Genomic DNA, 22,875 nt, shown 5'->3' on the forward strand with positions numbered 1-22,875 from the left:
AAACGTCTATATTTTGTGTGTTTATATATTTTCTTGCTCTCACAGTTTCACGTTTGGGAATTCATCCTAAAGATATGCAAGCACATGTATTAGCTGACTTACCTATAAGCTTACTTATTGCAGTGTTTATAATAGCAAAAGGGAACCTAGATATCTATAAGTAAAGGATTGCTAAGAAAAAAGAAAAGAATGAAGATGTTTTCTATGAATTTATGTTGTAGAGATCTCCAGCAGAGATTTTATGTTGTTATATGAAAATATCAAAGTATGTAACAGCGTGTGTAAAAAGTATATATACAGCGTGTGTATAAAATGCTATATTGTGTGTTAAAAAGGGGGAGAAATAGAAATATTTTTATAAAGGTTCCACAGGAAGGTAATAAAAGTGCTTATTCTTTGTGATGTTTCTGGGAAGTTTAAGAACAGGAATTGCAAGGAGACTATATACTGTATACTTTTTTGTATTTTTGAGTTTTGAACCATCTGAATATATTGTCTCTTAAAATTTTAAAATCTATAAGAGATCTTACAGAAAATGCTTTTTCTTTTGTTTTTCTCATTAGTAAGCTAAAAAAGCTGAGTGAAGACAGTTTGACTAAACAGCCTGAAGAAGTTTTTGATGTATTAGAGAAACTGGGAGAAGGGTAAGTACAAAAAATACAAAAGTAGCTTTTAGATAATGACAGAACAATTATAACATACCATGTAAGATTAGTTTTTCACTAGAGTATATTTGATTGAATTAAACAGTAAGTGTATAGAGGGAATGTATCAATACCTGAACATAGTAGAGGTCATATATGACAAGCCCAAGCTAACATCATACTCCATAATGAAAAACCAAAAGTATAGGAGAACTTCCAAGGTAATAAAGGCATAAAACACAAAACAAATTAGATCAGTAAGAACAGGGAAAAGGAAATAGAGAAAACAAAAATATAAAATAGTAAGATAAATTTAAGTTAGAAGGAATAAAGTGAAATGTATTTTTCACTAAATGTCAGTTCTTCCATAGACAGACTGTTAGGGTCAATTAAAATGCAAAACTTAGCTATATGCTGTTTATAAGAGGCCTAATACAAAGGGTGGACATATAGTGGTATTTCCTATTAGAGACATATTAGATAAGAAAGAGGTAACCACATCAAAAAGAAAGTGTGAATGGCAATGTTTATATCACATAAATTAAAGTTAAAAGATCGTAAGTGAGTAAAGAGGAGTTAATATTCAGATAAAGAATGAAGAGGGATATTAGGTAGTGATATGAAAGAGAGCTCATAATGAAACAGTAAGACCTGGTGAGGTTGTGAATTGAGTTTGCATTGTAATTCAGCTTCTGGCAAGATTAGATTTTGGGTTTCAGAAGTCTCAGTCCTGGACGTATAAGAAATAAGATTTTTCTTCGAAGCATTCAGAAGTTTTCTGGACCTCTCAGTCTTGGCCTGGGAATTTAAGCCCTGAGCTTGTGAGGTTTGTTTTATGACTTCTCCAGCTTCGTCAGGAGCAGCCATTCCATTCTGCAGTTTTTGTACTCTTATTTTCGCTGTAACATTCGATTGATTCAGGTACTTGATCTTCTAAAACTTGCCCTAGACTCCAGGAACTAAGGATAATAATTTAAATAATTATTCTGCCATCAGATACCTTAGTCTGTCAGTGTTCTGCTTGTCCCTTGCATTGAAGTCATTACTATCTTTAAGAAAGAACTAATCCAAGATTCCCATTTCTTAAGATTCTTTCCCTTGGAACCACTTCCTTCCCCAAAACTATTGGTAGCATCATGGTTAGGAAAAGAGAGGCTACTCTGTGAACCCCAGATGTAAAGAGTTTATTATGAAATTTGGAGCTCAGATGACTTGTGCAAAGGCCAGGGATGCAAAGCTTATGGACTCCGTCACTGAAGCTCAGAGAAGCTAGTGCTGAAGATCTCAGTTTGAAGCACTGAAGTGGTGTTTCTCAAAAGCTCACATGGGCTCTGCTGGAATCCCTAAGAGTCGTTTAGATGCTCCCACCAGCTCTCTCAGTCTGCAGCAGCAGTGTGGTGGTTATCAAGAAGCTCAGCAGGAAGCCACTGTATATCTGATATTTGATCAGGCATCTGCTGCAGCTTTATTTGAAAAGTGATGGTCTCTCCTCAGCTTTTTGCCATTCAGATTTCATCAATGTTCTTCTTATTGTCAGACTCTTAAGTGGGATCCATTCAGGGAAGGGAATTCTGGATCCCAGTTTTCTTTTGTAGTGATAGGAAGACCTTAGAAGAGACTGATGGTGTTGCTTAATTGGCAATAGTTAATCTAGCTCTTGAGTCTAGACTAGCTTTTGAGGGGCTATATATATATATACACCCACATGCATACACACACACACACACATATATATATGGCTTCAAAGGGGGAGATACCGATTTCCCTTGCTCTCTGAAAGTAGAGCATTTTTATGAAAGCTTTAGTAAGTTGAAACGTAAAGCAAAGAAGGGCTTCCCTGGTGGTTCAAACGATAAAGAATCTGCCTCCAGTGCAAGAGTCGCAGGTTTGATCTATGGGTTGGGAAGATCCCCTGGAGAAAGGGAATGGCTACCCACTCCAGTATTTTTGCCTGGAGAATTCCATGGACAGAGGAGCTGAAGCAGATATATTACAACACGTCTTGCTAACGGTTACACAAAATAAATTGTGAGATAAAGCACAGATCCTCTCAGACAAAGCTCAGAGATATGGTGGCTTGATGCTGAGATGCTGAGTGTAATTCTAGGGATGAGCTTGGCAGTGCCACTGTTGCTGCTCATGGTACTTTCTCCCTCTCTAATGGCTCCTGCAAAAATAAATGTTGAATGCTGTTTTTGTTTTCACCTTTTTTTGTAAAAGTGTAAATCCTATTCAGATTTCATCTGGTTAGTGAAACAGGTGTTATTCCAGGCCTTTTGTAAAAATGAAGGGGCGTAAAGTGAATTTTTGAAAAGTGAGTTTACCTGTATATGTGCGTGTGTGTAAATTAGGACTACACACACACACACACACACACACACACACACACCCATGGTGGAGGTTTACACACACACACACACACACACACACCCACACACACACACACACCCACACACACCCATGGTGGAGGTTTCAGTTACTTGTAAGCAGCCTGGGCAGGAGTGGGACTCTGATATTTTGGGGATGACTTTGCTTAAGGTGAGATCAGCCTTTTCTCCTAACATGAGATTTTGGCTGTTTTTATTCTATATTCCATTCTTTTAACTTCCATTTATATATCTTCTTAATGCTGCAGTTGTTTGAGTTGACAAACCGTAAGTCTATTTCTTTCATTCATAAGAAACAGAGCAAATCTTTTTCTGTTAATTTGGTGATGTTAATGAATTTTAAGTCTATAATTGAAGCATTAAAGCTAAGATATAATTCATTTTTAAAATTTATTTCATTTGATTTGTCACCATTGAGTAGTATTTTAAATTAGAAAAGAGTACATGTGAACACTCACACTCTTTCTCTAATAGTTATGATGTTTGAAAGGAAAAAAATAAAGGAATGTCTTGGTTTCTTTTAGGTCTTATGGAAGTGTATTTAAAGCAATACATAAGGAATCTGGTCAAGTTGTGGCAATTAAACAAGTACCTGTTGAATCAGATCTTCAGGAAATAATCAAAGAAATTTCCATAATGCAGCAATGTGACAGGTATGAAGAGATTTTATTTCTTTATTTATTTTATTTCTTCATTTTGATAAATTTTGCTAGTCATGTACAATAAAATGTATTCTTTAGTCATCTTAGTTTTTTCTTCTGACTTCCCATCAGAGGTGAGACTTATCTTTGAAGAAAGATGAGAATAGCTTTGTTGGGTTGTCTTAGGAATTTCACTTCTAAGCAGAAATGATATTATAAAGCAATATGTGGTGATAGAATATACTCAAGCACTTTTCTCATTTTCAGGGGAAATTTACAGGTGAAAATTAGATTTTGATATTAGGGAGAAGTCATTTAGCAGTCCTTTGTAATTTGTTTTAAATAATTAAAAACACTCCTGGAGGAGGTTGCCAATAGATGGGGAAAAAATGGAAACAGTGACAGACTGTTTTCCTGGGCTCCAGAATCACTGTGGATGGTGACTGCATCCATGAAATTAAAAGATGCTTGCTTCTTGGAAGAAAAGCTATGACAAACCTACACAGTGAATTAAAAAGCAGAGACATCACTTTGCCAGCAAAGGTCCGTATAGTCAAAGCTTTGGTTTTTCCAGTGGTCATGTATGGATATGAGAGTTGGACCATAAAAATACTCAGTGCTGAAGAGCTGATGCTTTTGAATTGTGGTGCTGGAGAAGACTCTTAAGAGGCCCTTCGACAGCAAGGAGATCAAACCAGTCCATCCTAAAGGAAACCAACCCTGAATATTCATTAGAAGGACTCATGCTGAAGATGAAGCTCTGATACTTTGGCCTCCTGATGTGAAGAACTGACTCACTGGAAAGCACCCTGATGCTGGGAAAGATTGAAGGCAGGAGAAGAAGGGGATGACAGAGGATGAGATGGTTGGATAGCATCACTGACTCAAGGGACAAGAGTTTGAGCTGACTCCGGGAGATAGTGAAAGACAGGGAAGCCTGGTGTGCTGCAGTCCATGGGGTCGCAAAGAGTCAGACACAACTGAGCAACTAAACAACAAAAATTAAAAGTCATGTTTTATGTAACTTTCATTTATTCAGCAAACATTTACTGGACATCCCTTTTGCGCCAGGTATTGTCACAGGATCTAGGAATACCAGGGAAACTTAAGACATTGGTTTTCTTCCTGAGGAGCTGGTAATCTAGTTGGGAAGACAGATACTTAAGTGAATAGCTGTAGTACAGTGCAGTCATTATACATGTGAGGAGATGTAAGAACAAGGAGGGAGGACACCTACCTCAGCTAGGAGTCAGGAGGTCTGGAATGCTGAGCAAGTGTAAGTCTGGTGAAGAAATGGAGGGATGAGAGAATGTAGAGAATTAAAAGTAGAAAGGTGAAAAACAGCTCACAGTTATGTGCTGTTCTGATAGGGTTTAGAATTACTGGGGTGGAAAGTAAGAGACAGCGATTGGTCTGAAATGAGTTTGGTAGGTAAATGGAACTGACCATGAAGCTGACCTATTAAGCAGCCTGGCCTTTCCTAAGGGATGCAGAGTCTACAGTTAATCGAAGAGGAATTTATTGTTCTCCCTGTATAAAAGGTCTCTAGGTAGGGTTAGCCACCTAGCACGTAGTCTTTGTTCTCATGCTTATTTCCTCATAGTTACAAGAGGGCTGCTCCAGCTCCAGCCTTTTATCTACATTCCAGACGGGAGGAAGATGAGAAGCAGGAAAGGGCTTCCCCAGAAACCCTCAGCTTATATTTTATTCATCAGAATTGCATCACATGGTGACTTAGAGCTGGTGAACTTAAAGGAGTCTAGACACATTGTCACCTTTAATCAAATCATTGGGCCCTATTAGTAAGAGATGTATAGAAAACTTCCTTTTCTAAAGGTATATAAGCTCCATATATTATAAGCTCTTTGGTTAATGAAGTGACTGAATAATCATAGAGGAACTTTGTTGCTTGGGTCTGTTCAATTTTGCTCTTTATTGTGTGCTGTATATTTAGATCATATTGTGTATTTTTCATGAAGGCCATGTAAAGTGGTTATAGAAAAAACATACATTCCTCAGTTCCCTGATCAAAATATATATTTGCAGAATTTTTCCAGACCTTGCTATTTATTTGATAACTTCATAAGAATGTGGGTCCCATAGTTTGATGTAAAGAAGGAAAGACTGGACATAGTGTAGTGCTGGGCCCTTCAGTTGCTTAACGTTTGCATGTAACTATGATTATTTTACTGTAATGATTAAAAATAGTTCAATTTCTAGTGTTGTGCTTTAGAGATTTTAATTGAGTGTGGTCTAGGAAAAAGCAGTGTCTCAAATATTACCTATTAATACATCTCCTCCCCTAATCTTTGTGCATCTTGGTGCCTATCAGCTCTTGTTCAGATTTCTGCAGCAGCTTCCTGTGTTCACTTTGTCTTTCATTTTTGCCTGCTCCAGCCTGTTTTCCCCCCTGAAGTTAGTCTTCTTTCTAAAATGCACACCTAACCAAGCCATTCCCTGTTTAAAACCCTTCAGTGGCTCTGCCTTGCTTGGCTGAACCCAGTCTCCTAAGGATGACCCCAGGGTCCTGCATCATCTGGCCAGTGCTTATGCTGCCTCTCTTTTGCCTGAGTTTTGCTTTTAAGCACCTGTTTACTGGCATTCTGTCACCCGACTTAAATTCTTTTGAGTTTGGGGTGGTGTCTTACTAAGTGCCCTTGGATCCTGCCACATAGTGGCTACTCAAGTACTGACCCGTATTAACTAATTCCTATCTCGATGACTCAACTGGACCATCCAGAAGCAACTTTATATTTAACATTCTAAAACCAAATTTTTAATTGTTGGAAGACAAACCATTCAGATCCCTATTTTGTTAATGACATCATCATCTAGTTAGTTTTTCAAAAACAGAACTCATCTGTTTCTTTTTCTTATACCCCTGTTGACACTAATATTTGTAGAGTCTCCTTCTGAAATGTCTTCACTGTCTTTATCCTTTCTTCATTCCTTGAGAGAAGGAACCATATTTCTTAGCACACATTATAGTACCTCGCACTGTACTTTTGTTCAATGAATGTGAATAAGTATGTATGGATAAGGAGAATGTGAAAGAGCATTGTAGGCTGAGGGAACCCTAGGGAAATTTGATATTTGTTCTTGTTATGTACTTTAAACTACTAACTGGAAAAAAAAAGTAATGAATTAAAGGGGTAGAAAGTGTTAGTTGCTCAGTGTCTGACTCTTTTCAGCCCCCCACCAGGCTTCTCTGTCCTTAGGATTTCTCAGGCAAGAATACTGGAGCAGGTTGCCAATCTTTTCTCCAGGGGAGCTTCCCAACCCAAGGGTTGAACCCGGGTCTGCTGCATTGCAGTTGAATTCTTTAACATCTGAGCCACTAGTGAAGCCCGAAGGGGTAGAAAATGTAAACAAATTCTAGAAATTTTGTACCACTTTATAGCAGAACGCCTTGCACATAGTAAGTACTTGTCAAAGGATTTGTTGAATGAAATGGTGAAACATATATTGATATTAGGTTGATGCAAACGTAATTGCAGTTTTGGAATGTGAATTTTAAGTAATTGTAACTAGCCTTAAACACATTTGTTGATCAAAATAGAAACCATTACAATCAACACATTTTTGCCAATGAGAAATAAGTTTGTTTATTCCTGTAGCATAAAAATTCATGCTTTGGGATTTGAGGAACTCTTGGAAAGCATTTTCTGTCTCCTGCTGATGGTGGAAGCATTCATTTTCCCAGCAAAAAGTTGTTGGGAGATGTTTCAAGAAGTGATAGTCAGTTGGCTGAGAGTTCAGGTGAATATGATGGATGAGGCAAAGTTTTGTAACCCAATTTGTTCAACTTTTGACATGTTGGTTGTGCAGTGTGTGGTCTAGTGGTGTTGTGGAGAACAATTGGGCCCTTTCTGTTGAGCAGTGATGGCGGCAGGTGTGGCAGTTTTCTGTGCCTTGCATTGATTTACTGAGCATACTTCTCAGATATAATGGTGTTGCTGGGATTCAGAAAGCTGTCATGGATCAATTGGGCAGCTGACCACCAAATAGTGACCATGATCTTTTTTTGATGCAAGTTTGGCTCTGGAAAGTGCTTTGGAGCTTCTTCTTGGTCCCACCACTGAGCTGGTTGTTGCGTAAGATCCGCTTTCGTTGCAGGTCACAATCTGATTGAAAAATGGTTTGTCGTTGTTACACAGAATAAGAGAAGACAGCACTTCAGAACGACAATTTGTTTGATTTTCAGTCAGTTCAGGAGGTACCCACTTACCAAGTTTTTTCACATTTCTTATTTGCCTCAAATGCCAAATGACCGTAGAATGATTGACATTGAGTTCTTTGGCAACTTCTCATGTAGTTGTAAGAGGGTCAGCTTAGATGGTCCTCTCGGTTGGTCTTTGTCAACTTCAGATGGCCAGCTACTGCACTCCTGATCTTCAAGGCTCTCATCTCCTTTGCAAAACTTCTTGAACCACTCCTGCATGGTACATTCGTTAGCAGTCCCTGGGCCAGATGCATTGCTGGTGTTGTGAGTTGTCTCTGCTGCTTTACAGCCCATTTTGAACTTGAATAAGAAAATTACTCCAATTTGCTTTTTGTCTAACATTTCCATAGTCTAAAATAAATATAAAATAAGCAGCAAGTAATGTCATTTTGTCATTTTTGAGATTGCATCCAAGTATTGTATTTTGGACTCTTTTGTTGACTATGATGGCTACTTCATTTCTTCTAAAGGATTTTTGCCCACAGTAGTAGATATAATGGTCATCTGAGTTCAATTCACCCATTCCAGTCCATTTTAGTTCGCTGATTGCTAGAATGTCGACATTTACTCTTGCCATCTCCTGTTTGACCACTTTCAATTTGCTTTGATTCATGGACCTAACATTCCAGGTTCCTATGCAGAATTGTTCTTTACAGCATTGGACTTTACTTCCATCACCAGTCACATCCACAGCTGGGTGTTGTTTTTGCTTTGTCTTTGTCTCTTCATTCTTTCTGGAGTTATTTCTTCACTGATCTCCAGTAGCACATTGGGCACTTACCAACCTGGGGAGTTCATCTTTCAGTGTCATATCTTTTTGCCTTTTCACACTGTTCATGGGGTTCTCAAGGCAAGAATACTGAAGTGGTTTGCCATTCCCTTCCCCAGTGGGCCACATTTTGTTAGAACTCTCCACCATGACCCATCCGTCTTGGGTTGCCCTACATCGCATGGCTCATAGTTTCATTGAGTTAGACAAGGCTGTGGTCCATGTGATCATTAGTTAGTTTCCTGTGATTGTGGTTTTCAGTCTGTCTGCCCTCTGTTGGAGACGGGTAAGAGGCTTATGGAAGCTTCCTGATGGGAGAGACTGACTGAGGGGGAAATTGGGTCTTGTTCTGATGCACGGGGCCATGTTCAGTACATCTTTAATCCAGTTTTCTGTTGATGTGTGGGGCTGTGTTCCCTCCCTGTTATTTACCTGGGGCCAAACTATGGTGGAGGTAGTGAAGATAATGGCGACCTCCATCAAAAGGTCCCATGCATACACTGCTGCAATCAGTACCCCCAGCCCTGCAGCAGGCCATGGCCAACCCACGCCTCCGCTGGAGACTCCCGGACACTTATGGGCAAGTCTGGGTCAGTCTCTTGTGGGGTCACTGCTCCTTTCTCCTGGGGGCCAGTGTGCACAAGTTTCTTTTTGTGCCTTCCAAGAGTTTGTTTCCCAGTCCTGTGTAAGTTCTGGCAGCTCTATGGTGGGGTGAATGGCGACCTCCTCCAACAGGGCTTTTGCCATACCCAGGTCTGCTGCACCCAGAGAACGACAGAATGGTCTTTGTTCGCTTCCAAGGCAAACCATTCAATATCAAAGTAATCCAAGTCTATGTCCCAACCAGTAATGCTGAAGAAGCTGAAGTTGAATGGTTCTATGAAGACCTACAAGACCTTCTAGAACTAACACCCAAAAAAGAAATCCTTTTCATTATAGGGAACTGGAATGCAAAAGAGGAAGTCAAGAGATATCTGGAGTAACAGGCAAATTTGGTCTTGGAATACAGAATGAGGCAGGACAAAAGCTAATAGAGTTTTGCCAAGAGAACGTGCTGGTCATTGCAAACACGCTCTTCCAACAACACAAGAGAAGACTCTACACATGGACATCACCAGATGGTCAATACCGAAATCAGATTCTTTGCAGCCAACGATGGAGAAGTTCTATACAGTCAGCAAAAACAAGACTGGGAGCTGACTGTGGCACAGACCATGAACTCCTTATTGCCAAATTCAGACTTAAATTGAAGAAAGTAGGGAAAACCACTAGACCATTCAGGTATGACCTAAATTAAATCCCTTATGATTATACAGTGGAAGTCAGAAATAGATTCACGGGATTAGATCTGATAGACAGGGTGCCTGGAGAACTATGGACGGAGGTTCATGGCATTGTACAGGAGGCAGGGATCAAGACCATCCCCAAGGAAAAGAAATGCAAAAAAGACAAAATGGTTGTCTGAGGAGGCCTTACAAATAGTTGTGAATAGAAGAGAAGTGAAAGGCAAAGGAGAAAAAGAAAGATATACCCATTTGAATGCAGAGTTCCAAAGAAGAGCAAGAAGAGATAAGAAAGCCTTCCTGAGTGATCAGTGCAAAGAAATAGAGGAAAACAATAGAATGGGAAAGACTAGACATCTCTTCAAGAAAATTAGAGATACCAAGGGAACATTTCATGCAAAGATGGGCACCATAAAGGACAGAAATGGTATGGACCCAACAGAAGCAGAAGCTATTAAGAAGAGGTGGCAAGAATACACAGAAGAACTCTACAAAAAAGATCTTCATGAACCACATAATCACAATGATGTGATTACCAACCTAGAGCCAGACATCCTGGAATGCGAAGTCAAGTGGGCCTTAGGAAGCATCACTACAAACAAAGCTAGTGGAGGTGATGGAATTCCAGTTGAACCCTTTCAAATCCTAAAAGTTGATGCTGTGAAATTGCTGCATTCAATATGCCAGCAAATCTGGAAAACTTAGCAGTGGCCACAGGACTGGAAAAGGTCAGTTTTCATTCCAATCCCAAGGAAAGGCAATGCCAAAGAATTCTCAAACTATCACACAATTATACTCATTCCACACGCTAGCAAAGTAATGCTCAAAGTTCTCCAAGCCAGTCTTCAACAGTATGTGAACCGTGAACTTCCAGATGTTCAAGCTGGATTTAGAAAAGGCAGAGGAACCAGATATCAAATTGCCAGCATCTGTTGGATCATCGAAAAAGCAAGAGAGTTCCAGAAAAACAGCTACTTCTGCTTTATTGACTATGCCAATGCCTTTGACTGTGTGGACCACAACAAACTCTGGAAAATTCTTAAAGACATGGGACTACCAGACCACCTGACCTGCCTCTTGAGAAATCTGTATGCAGGTCAAGAAGCAACAGTTAGAACTACGCCTGAAACAATAGACTGGTTCCAAATAGGGAAAGGAGTACGTCAAGGCTGATATTGTCACCCTGCTTATTTCACATATATGCAGAGTACATTATGAGAAACACTAGGTTGCATGAAGCTGGAATCAAGATTGCTGGGAGAAATATCAATAACCTCAGATATGCAGATGACACCACCCTTATGGCAGAAAGTGAAGAAAAACGAAAGAGCCTCTTGATGAAAGTGAAAGACGAGAGCGAAAAGGTTGGCTTAAAACTCGGCATTCAGAAAACTAAGATCATGGCATTTGGTCCCATCACTTCATGGCAACTAGATGGGGAAACAGTGGAAACAGTGGCTGGCTTTATTTTTTGGGACTCCAAAAACACTGCAGGTGGTGACTGCAGCCATGAAATTAAAAGACACTTACTCCTTGGAAGAAGAGTTGTAACCAACCTAGATGGCATATTAAAAAGCAGTGACATTACTTTGCCAACAAAGGTCCATCTAATCAAAGCTATGGTTTTTCCAGTAGTCATGTATGGATGTGAGAGTTGGACTATAAAGAAAGCTGAGCGCTGAAGAATTAATGCTTTTGAACTGTGGTGTTGGAGAAGACTCTTGAGAGTCCCTTGGACTGCAAGGAGATCCAACCAATCCATCCTAAAGGAAATCAATCCTGAATATTCATTGGAAGGATTGATGTTGAAGCTCAAACTCCATTACTTTGGCCACCTGATGCGAAGAGTTGACTCATTGGAAAAGACCCTGATGCTGGGAAAGATTGAAGGCAGGAGGAGTAGGTGATGACAGAGGATGAGATGGCTGGATGGCATCACCCACTCAGTGGACATGAGTTTGAGTAAACTCTGGGAGTTGGCGATGGACAGGGAGGCCTGGCGTTCTGCAGTCCATGGCGTAACAAAGAGTTGGACATGACTGAGCGACTGAACTGAACTGAACTGAATAAGTCATTGAGCTTCTCTGATGGTTCAGAGGGTAAAGCATCTGCCTGAAATGCAGGAGACCCGGGTTTGATCCCTGGGTTGGGAAGATCCCCTAGGGAAGGAAATGGCAATCCTCTCCAGTATTCTTGCCTGGAGAATCCCATGGATGGAGGAGCCTCGTAGGCTACACTCTACAGGGTCTCCAAGAGTTGGACACGACTGAGCAACTTCACTTTCATAAGTCATTAGCAACAAAGAAAAGAAACAAAGTGAGAAATGCACATTAAAATAATGTATAACATAATCACATTTTTTAAAGATTGTATTCCAGTATGAAATAGCAAAGTTCAACAATGTAAAATCACAGTTACTTTTGAACCAACCTAATAAAAGTGGATTCCATCTTCTAGATATCAGTTTTACATTCATATTGAACATATAAAATAGTGAAGGGGCAAAAAAGTTGGTTAGTTAAAGGATCATGAGAAACGCTGGGCTGGAAGAAGCACAAGCTGGAATTAAGATTGCCGGGAGAAATGTCAATAACCTCAGATATGCAGATGACACCACTCTTATGGCAGAAAGTGAAGAGGAACTAAAAAGCCTCTTGATGAAAGTGAAAGAGGAGAGTGAAAAAGTTGGCTTAAAGCTCAACATTCAGAAAACTAAGATCATGGCATCTGGTCCCATCACCTCATGGGAAATAGATGGGGAGACAGTGGAAACAGTGTCAGACTTTATTTTTTTGGGCTCCAAAATCACTGCAGATGGTGACTGCAGCCATGAAATTAAAAGACACTTACTCCTTGGAAGGAAAGTTATGACCAACCTAGACAGCATATTAAAAAGCAGAGACATTACTTGGCCAATAAAGGTCCATCTAGTCAAGGCTGTGGTTTTTCCAGTGGTCATGTATGGATGTGAGAGTTGGACTGTGAAGAAAGTTGAACGCCGAAAAATTGATGCTTTTGAACTGTGGTGTTGGAGAAGACTCTTGAGAGCCCCCTTGGACTGCAAGGAGATCCAACCAGTCCATCCTGAAGGAGATCAGTCCTGGGTGTTCAACACGTGTTCAACACGTATTTCAATACAGCTGAAGCTGAAACTCCAATACTTTGGCCACCTCATGTGAAGAGTTGACTCATTGGAAAAGACCCTGATGCTGGGAGGGATTGGGGGCAGGAGGAGAAGGGGACGACAGAGGATGAGATGGCTGGATGGCATCACCGACTCGATGGGCATGAGTTTGAGTAAACTCCAGGAGTTTGTGATGGACAGGGAGGCCTGGCGTGCTGCGATTCATGGGGTCGCAAAGAGTCAGACACGACTGAGCGACTGAACTGAACTGAAAAGTGCTAAAAGATAAGGTGAGTGAAAAACTGTGAAATGGCAAAAGCAAGCATTACATTTTAGCTACTAATTACTTAGTGTTAATGCAGATGTGTTTTTGAGAATAGGTGTAAAAATAATTTGGACGAAACAGTATAAATTGAAAAATGCCCACATAAAATAGTAGAATTTCAGCTAGAGAAAGTGAGATTTGTATTTTTGAAACTGATATATTTTCTTAAGTCTATACAGCTGTTTCGTTATTTTGCAAATTGTCTTGCTTTCTACACTGTAAAAAGAGACCAGAGGACATTTTAAATTTTTTGTTCATTTTAGTGCATACTCAACACGTATTCAATACAGCTTTTTGGCATAAATATTTGGGGGAACCCATCTGCATTGTTTATGGTTGAAGCTTTTGTCTAGTCCAGCGCTTGACACAGAATAGGTATTTAGTAAGTATTTGTTGAATGTGTAAATCATCGAACGTTGGTGCTTGACTAAACTTCTGTAGGTGTATTTTTGAGTTTTTCCAATGTACTCTTCTCTAAGGATGTTCTTCTAGGGGTATTTTCCTCAAACAGTGAAGAATCAAGCAGAGTAAGAAATTTAGCTCTTACTTTTATCTTCTTCTCCATATTGGCGCTCATTCTAAAATTTTATTTAAGGTTCTGGTGCTAAAGCATAATAAAGAAGTATTTTACAGGTACAGATAATGAGATCTAGAGATTTTACATGGATTGTCCTAGATCACAGCTAATGACTAGGATGATATGAGGAGCCATATTTGCTGACTGCAGGGGCATTGCTGAAGAAAGCAATATCTATACAAAGATTCCAACAGTTCAAAGTAAAGTACTGACTCTCAAGGCAAGGCTAGAGATGGAGGCAAGAGCTGGTCAGCAGTTCTTTTGAATACCATGTGCCCAAGTAACATGCATACAAGGGAACCACGAACCTCTACACTCGTGGTACTTAACTCTCTTAGCAAAGGAACTTCTCATATCTAAACTAGGAGAAATGTGTTGTTAACACATGCATTAGGGCAAACAGTATTCACCTGATTTTTTCTATATATACGTTGTTGTTGTTGTTGTTTAGTCGCTAAGTCGTATCTGACTCTCTGCAACCCCATGGACTGTAGTTCACCAAGCTCCTCTGTCCAGGGAATTTTCCAGGCAAGAATACTGCAGTGGGTTACCCTTTCCTCCTCCAGGGGATCTTCCTGTCCCAGGGATCAAACCTGCATCTCCTGCATTGGCAGGCAGATTCTTTACCACTGACCGCTGGGGAAGCCCTTCTACGTAAATGTATACATTTATATAAAATCCAAATTCAGCATATATATTATGTAAATAAATTTATTCACCTAATATATATCGAGTGCCTACTCCTGAGGGCAGCCCTTCTGTGCTGTGCATGAGGGGTATAACAATGAATGAACCAGACTTTGGATGGACTTTCACTCATATGGACTAGGCAGATGAATGGACAGGCTGTTTCAATATAGTGTGATAAGAGCTCTGATGGGGTAAACAGAGAACATATTGTGTTGAAAGAATACAGTACATACTGTATTGTACTGGAAGACATGTAAGGCCTCGCTATTGGAAATTCAGGGGAAAAGGATGACTTGATTTACTGGGCAAAGAGAGAGAGGTGATCCATGTGGTAGAAATAGTGAGTTTCTAGCTTGTCTGCTCAGAGTCTTCTTCCAGAGCACCTCCTGTCCCATCTGTTCTGTTTGCTGATGCTTCTGGGTGAGATTGTGTTTGAACAGTGTTGCTGATTAAAAAAAAAAAAATGACACTCACCATATTGAAGGATTTGTGATTAACTTTGGCAGTTTTTACCAGCTCATGTATATGTATTCATTTTTTGGGTGGGCCAAAAAACCAGTTGCTATGGTTTAGATTTATTTTGGAAAAAATTCCGTTTTCATAGGAGAGCATTCACATTGCCTTTGTGAAAACACTGTATTACCCCTATTAATTTAGAACACTGTGAAGATTGTAGAAGGGTGTTGATGAAACTTATGCAATGAAAAATAGTCATTTCTTTAGTATTTTAATTATCACATGCTCATAATGGGAACATTAAAAGTATACCTTAGAAAATATTTGCAAAAGACTTATCTGATAAAGGATTGTTATCCAAAATATACAAAGAATTTAAAAAACTCAACATGCAAATAGCTCAATTAAAAAATGAACCAAAGGCCCTTAATTGACATCTCACCAGACAAGATATACAGATAGCAAATAAAGATATGAAAAGATGCCCCACATTCTATGTCATCAAAGAAATACAAATTAAAATGAGATACTACTATACACCTGTTGCACTGCCCCAAATCCAGAAGACTGACAGCACCAAAAGCTGGTGAGATTGTGGAGCTAAAGGAACTTCTTTTCTTTGCTGGTGGGAATGCAAAATCATACTGCCTGTTTAGAAGTCAGTTTGACAGTTTTATTCTGAAACTAAGCATTCTTTTAACCATATTATCCAGCAGTCTTGCTCCTTTGAACCAACCAAGATGTCCTTCAGTAAGCAGATGGGTAATCTGTGGTGTATATCCAGACAATGGAGTATTATTCAGTTGCACTAGTGGTAAAGAGCCCGCCTGCCAATGTAGGAGACATAAGAGACGTGGATTTGATCCCTGGGTCAGGAAGATCACCTGGAGGAAAGCATGGCGACTCACTCCAGTATTTTGCCTGGAGGTTACAGTCCATGGGGTTGCAAAGAGTTGAGCATGACTGAAGTGACTTAGCACATACAAAAGGAAATGAGCTATCAAGCCATGAAGATACATAGAGGAAGTTTGGGTATTACTGATGAAAGAGGAGGATCTGAAAAGGCTACATATTGTATGATTTCAACCATATGACAGCCAGGCAGAAAAATCTTATAGAGACAGTAAAAACATCGGTGGTTGCCTGGGGTTAGGATGGTGGAGGGAGGGAATGCTTAAGTGGAGCTGTGAAATTACTCTGTATGGTGCTATAATGGTGTATACAGTTGAAACCCAAAGAATGTACAACACCATGAGTGAGTCCTAATGTAAAGTATGGACTTTGGTTGACAGTGATGTGTGTCAATATAGGTTTTTCGGTTGTAACAGATGTCCCACTCTGGTAGGGAATGTTGATAATGGGAAAGCTATACATGTTGGAGGGGGGCAGGCAGTATATAAGAAATCTCTTTACATTTCACTCAGTTTTGTTGTGACTCTAATCTAAACCTGTTATTAAAAAAAATACCTTTAACAAAACATGATTTTCTTCAATTAAGTTAAAATTCAAGTTAATATACAAATTTAATTACCTTTTAGACAGGAAAAGTTAACATTTGAATCTCTGTAAGAAGCTTAAATATAATGAATGATTCAGTCCAAATATAATAATGTGTACCACAAGTAGTGTCTGTGTAAGGTAAGGAAAGTTTTCTATTCTCTTCCCCCTCTGGTTTTTCTTGTTTCTTTTCCCCTCACTTTTTTTTTTTTTTTTAAAAACACTACTTCTATTTTGAGTTGTGATAACAGAGGAAGACCTTTAGGACAAGAATTTGGGGGTTTATGAAATGGAAACAGAGGAGTGGCAAGGATTGATACATTAGGCATGAGATGAGAGAAGGCCAAGAAAGCAAAAAGAAAAAAGCGTGCTGTGTAGTTTCATTGGGCTGAAAGTGTTAAATAGGGGAAAGGAAGTGAATGGGCCGGGAGAGTGAGAGGTACGGGGATGGCACTGGAAGAAGGAGTAGACTGCCTCCTGAGTTTCCCCCAGTTATCAAGGCATCGCGTTTCACTTTTGCTTCCCGGTGTATACTGTAATTTCACTTGTGTCTTCCTTGTCCCTCCACCCACTGGAATTTTCAAAGTCATATTTAACTGTTGTATTTGACCATGCCAAGAATACACAGAATTGCTGGGTTCTCATATGTCCTATAAGTCCATACGGTGGCTTAGTCAAGATTCTTAGGCATTATGGCCGAACTAAAACTTTGTATGTTGCTTAAAATTATAAGTAACACTGAGCTAGTGTTTTGAAGGAAGCTCTCTTTGCTCCTCTCCAGCCTTTAATAATCAATGTGTGGTTTGAAAAAAAGACGTCAGTATATCTAAATAATTGTACAGTTAGCTGACTTGCCCACAGCTTTGACTCTGTCACCTTTGACCCCTGGCAGTCTTGCACTGGATATTCCTCCTTCAGTGCTATTTGCTTGTATTAATTTCTTGCATAAACTCTTCATGGGTTCCCCATTGCCTGGACTGCCTTTTCTTGTTTGTCACTAACCTAAAGTCTACCTATTTTTCTCCCTAGCATCTGCCACAGGACTCTATATGTTGTTCAGTGAATGTTTGTTGATGATGTTTAAAATGGTAATGAATGAATGATGAATGAATGACATTTATGTCTATGGAAACAGACTGAGTTAAAGTCCCAGGTCTTGAACTCTCTGAGCTGATTTTGTGTCTGTGTTTGTAATTTTTCAAAGTGTTGGCTTGAAGTTTTAATCTTTTAATTTGTCAATCTTAAATTTATACTTAGTGTGCAGCTGAAAGGAAACACAGTGGGTAAAACGCAGTAGAAACCTTGCTTATTGTCTTCTAACTTGCCAGTGTACATCATCATCAAATTAGTGTTGTGTATCTGTGGTGACCTAAGTGGGAAGCAAATCCATAAAAGAGGGGATATATGTATATGTGTAGATGACCCACTGATGGATAGCAGAAACTGGTACAACATTGTTATTGTTGTTTAGTTGTGACTCTTTTGTGACCCCATGGACTGTAACCCACCAGGCTCCTGTGTCCATGGGATTTCCAAGGCAAGAACACTGGAGTGGGTTGCGATTTCCTTCTCCAACACAACACTGTAAAACAGCTATAATCCAATAAGATAAGGAATTGCATTGAGTGGACCTTGAAAATCTTTCTTTAATTTGTTTTCTATTTCTTCTACTCTCTCTCAAAGCCACCATCTGTTTTTTAAAATGTAGGTTTTATTATTATTCAGTTATGATGAGACTAGCATATCCGGAGATAGATTGTTGTACACACAGATCCGAGAAGGATGGGGTGAGAGAGGGAGGACCCATGGGGGGAAACACCAGGGTCAGTCAGGAGGCAGATGGTGAGAGAGGGAAATGTGGGCAAGAGCCTTTACTGTGGTTTCTGTGGGAAGGAATGGGTCAACTGAGTAAACAGTTTTATTATTATTCAGTTGCTAAGTCGTGTCCGACTCTTTGTGACCCCATGGACTGCGGCACACCAGACTTTCCTGTTTTTCATCATCTCCCAAAGTTTGCTCAGGCTCATGTCCTTTGAGTTGGTGACGGCCATCCAACCATCTCATCCTCTGTCGTCCCCTTCTTCTCCTGCCCTCAATCTTTCCCAGCATCAGGGTGTTTTCCAGTGAGTCAGCTCTTCACATTGGGTGGCTAAAGTATTGGAGCTTCAGCTTCAGCATCAATGTTTCCAATGAATATTCAGAGTTGGTTTCCTTTAGGATGGACTGGTTTGATCTCCTTGCTGTCCAAGGGACTCTCAAGAGTCTTCTCCAGCTCCACAGTTCAAAAGCATCTATTCTTCAGCTGTCATTCTTGTTTATGGTCCAGCTCTCACATCCATACATGACTACTGGAAAAACCATAGCTTTGACTATATGGATCTTTGTTAGCAAAGTGACGTCTCCGCTTTTTAATATGCGTCTAGGTTTGTCATAGCTTTTCTTGCAAAGATCAAGTGTTTTTTAATTTCACGGCTGCAGTCACTGTCTGTAGTGATTTTGGAGCCTAAGGAGATAGAGTCTGTCTCTGTTTCCAGTTTTTCTCCATCTATTTGTCATGAAGTGATGGGACCAGATGCCATGATCTTAGTTTTTTGAGTGTTGAGTTTTAAGCCAGCTTTTTCACTCTCTTCTTTGACCTTCATCAACAGGCTCTTTAGTTCCTCTTCTCTTTCTGCTGTTAGAGTCCTATCATCTGCATGACTGAGGTTGTTGATATTTCTTCTGGCAATCTTGATTCCAGGTTGTGATTCATACAGCCTGGCATTTCCCATGATGTACTCTGCATATAAGTTAAATAAGCAGGGTGACAATATACAGCCTTGACGTACTCCTTTCCCAATTTTGAGCTAGTCTGTTGTCCCATGTCTGGTTCTAACTGTTGCTTCTTGTCCTGCACACAGATTTCTCAGGAGGCAGGCCAGGTGATCTGGTTGTGATCCACACAATCAAAGGCTTTAATATAGTCAGGGAAGCAGAAATAGATGCTTTTCTGGAATCCCCTTGCTTTTTCTAAGATCCATAGGATGTCGGCAATTTGCTCTCTGGTTCCTCTGCGTTTTTTAAATCCATCTTGTGCATCCAGAAGTTCTCGGTTCACATAGTGTTGAAGCCTAGCTTGAAGGGTTTTGAGCATAATCTGGCTAGCATGTGAAATGCTAGCTTTGTTGTTAAAAGCTCACCCATGTCTACTTTCAAAGTTTTTCATATATTCCAGTGCTTCCCAAGACAGGGGCTACCATGGAAAGTGTGTGAAAGTCACTCAGTCATGTCTGACTCTTTGCAACCCCATGAACTATACAGTCCATGGAATTCTCCAGACCAGAATACTGGAGTGGGTAGACATTCCCTTCTCTAGGGGATCTTCCCAATCCAGGGATTGAACCCAGGTCTCCTGCATTGCAGGCAGATTCTTTACCAGCTGAGCTACCAGGGAAGCCCTCATTTTACTTATAAGTGAGCAGTTATGGAGGATCAAGGGCTCAGACTCTCCTCTAGCAGCTTCCTTTGCACTATTCCATTCTTGCATATGAACTAGGAACAATTTTACTAGCAGAAATAATGAATGCAAAATAAAATCTCATCCAGTTTGTCTCATAGCAGTCCTTTTCTTACCGCAATTAGTAGTCATATTTATTTGTCGGTTTGCTTCTGGATACCTGAGTATCCCAGGCTACCTTGTGCCATAGGAGAGGCAGAATTGTGTCTGGTTTATGTGGTCTAATGCTTGGCTTGAGTTGAAGGTCAGTGAATGAATGTTGAGATAAATGATAGAAACTGTATTTGAGCATGTGTCCTTAAGGTGGCTGTTTCTATCTGCTTAAATATTTTTTCGGGGTTAAGATTATTGAGGCCAATTTTAAATGATACAGAATTGTTGGACTTTGGTCCATCTAACTGACCGTGTATTAGAATGGGCCACGTGAAGAGAATTTTGCCTTTCCCCAAAGGTGTTGCCTTGACTCATCCCTCAAGAGATGGAATTGCCCTTTTAGGTTTCTGCCCAGTTTAGAATCTCTGATTTTTGTAGGAGCTGTCAAACCTACCCTTAGAGTTGCTGATTTCTTAGTGTAGATTGCAAGATAAAATACATATTTTCTGTGTGCTTTTCAGTGAACATAATCTTGAATGCATGGCTAATTTAACACTTTTAAAGATTTTGAATAAGAAAATTAATATTTAAAGAAGTTCTCTGAAGGATACACCATCTATCTTCCGGAGTGAAGCTTGACTGTGGGTGTATATCAGTCACCTGTAGAGGTTTTAAGAGCCGTATTTAGTTAGAAGCTCTAAGGTGTGGGACCTGGGTCACAGGTGATTCTGGTGTGTAGCCAGGTATAAGAGCAGGACATCCTATGGACGTTTCTCCACAGGCAGTCACACCCCAAGGAAGCGTATGTCAGGAATGCTTTTTTATGTTTCCCATCAGTTACAGTTCTGGTTCTATAGTTTAGATTCATTTATAAAGAAGTACTTTTAAATGTTTTAGTGAATATTTATGAACTCTTGGTAGTACTTTCCAGTTCCTCCACCTAGCAAAGTTGAGTGTTGTCTGCAAATTTAAGCTGTGAGATGGGGAGTAGTGAGAGATGTGGGTAGAGGGGTAGACTTTGAAAGGTCGTGTATGTGATGTGAGGCTGTTCTTTTTCCCTTTGGTAATGGAGAATCATTGGAGGTTTTTTAAAATGAGGAAGGCAACATGATTAGCTTTTATTTTGTTTTAAAGGAAAGTTACCTGTCAACTATATGGAACATAGATTAGAATGGGGGAGAAAACTATGACAAGGACACCAAAGCAAGTTTGTGCAAGAGGGAATGAGGAGCAGTAGGGATAAAACAGGACTGAATTCTAGTCCTGTTTCAGTTTAAGCTCCAACCAGTCAGCTCTACCCTTGACTTCAAGACAGCTAAAATTGCAAAGACTTTACTGAGAAGTCTTTCTCTGACCAAATTCTCTTAATCTGTTCTTTTGGTAGTTTTTTTATGTTGGATTTTATAGTACTTTACATTCTCTATTGTTCTGTTTTGCTTATTTGATTCCTGTGTCTTATTTATCTTACACTGATGCCACTTTTCATGATAGCTGCTTCTCTATAGAAATAGCTGTTGAACACGTTGTCCCTTAAACATGTCATTCTTGGTTTTTACCCCTTCTGATTTGTGCCTTTGCTCATGGTCTTTCTCTTTTCCAAATGTTCTTATCTCTCTTATACACCCATATCTTGCAGTTTTAACGTTTTTTTTTTTTCCCTTCCCATAATTCAAATCCCACCATTTCTACAAAGTCCTCTAGCATGATTCTGCCATGGTCACTTCCACCCTTGGGCTCTTATAGTAGCTAAGCTGTGTACTCCTCTATGCTTCCTTATATTCCACTCCAGTACTCTTGCCTGGAGAATCCCATGGATGGAGGAGCCTGGTAGGCTGCAGTCCATGGGGTCGCTAAGAGTCGGACATGACTGAGCGACTTCACTTTCACTTTTCACTTTCATGCATTGGAGAAGGAAATGGCAACCCACTCCAGTGTTCTTGCCTGGAGAATCCCAGGGACAGAGGAGCCTGTTGGGCTGCCATCTGTGGGGTCGCACAGAGTCGGACACGACTGACATGACTTAGCAGCAGCAGCAGCATATTTTTTCATCTTATTATTTAGTCTGTGAATGTTGATATTCTGCCTTTTTGAGTTGGACAGGATATTTTACACATCACTGTACATAGCATATCGTTAATAATGTGATGGTCATTTGCCGCATTCTAAGTCTTCCTAAAAGCAACTTGGTTAGAAACATAGTTTGTTCTACTCTAAAAAACCTGAGACCTCAGCTCAGAAATATTTTAAGTTGTCAATAACTTTAATTATCTGAATTTGAAGCAAAAAATATATAATTATTTTTCTCTAGGATTTTAAAGGTCAAAATAAAAGAGAGTTTAAAAAATTGGGGGACCTTATTGAAATATAAAGTTGAGTGTTAATTTCACTGGATACAAAATCCTTTAAAGACTTATGTTTAAAATCCTTTAATTAAAGAAAATATTTTCATTTGTTCCTTAATGTTAAATAGTATGTTCTTTGCCAAAACAAAGCTTTATTTTCTTGGGAATCACTCAGAACATTTGGACCTCCTTTGGTTTGTAATCCTGTTAAATTTCATCCATGAATTAAAGCCTAATTATACATAGTTGGTGTACCCTACATAGAGACAATTCCATGTATAATAGTTTACTCATTAAGTTGACTTATTGGAACATTATGAAATGCTGAA

General features: G+C 39.6%; 1 protein-coding gene across 1 annotated transcript in view; it reads left to right on the forward strand.

Annotated features, from left to right (window-relative positions):
* The window catches only part of STK3 (serine/threonine kinase 3), a 293,448-nt gene that overhangs the window by 43,544 nt on the left and 227,029 nt on the right, over positions 1-22,875 (forward strand). Inside the window, exons 2-3 of the mRNA XM_061123688.1 lie at positions 564-644; positions 3,556-3,684. Coding sequence (XP_060979671.1) covers positions 564-644; positions 3,556-3,684 — 210 coding nt within the window. The remainder of the gene's footprint in view (positions 1-563; positions 645-3,555; positions 3,685-22,875) is intronic.

This window comes from Dama dama, chromosome 21 (genome assembly GCF_033118175.1).
Source record: "Dama dama isolate Ldn47 chromosome 21, ASM3311817v1, whole genome shotgun sequence".
Classification (NCBI taxonomy): Eukaryota; Metazoa; Chordata; class Mammalia; order Artiodactyla; family Cervidae; genus Dama; species Dama dama.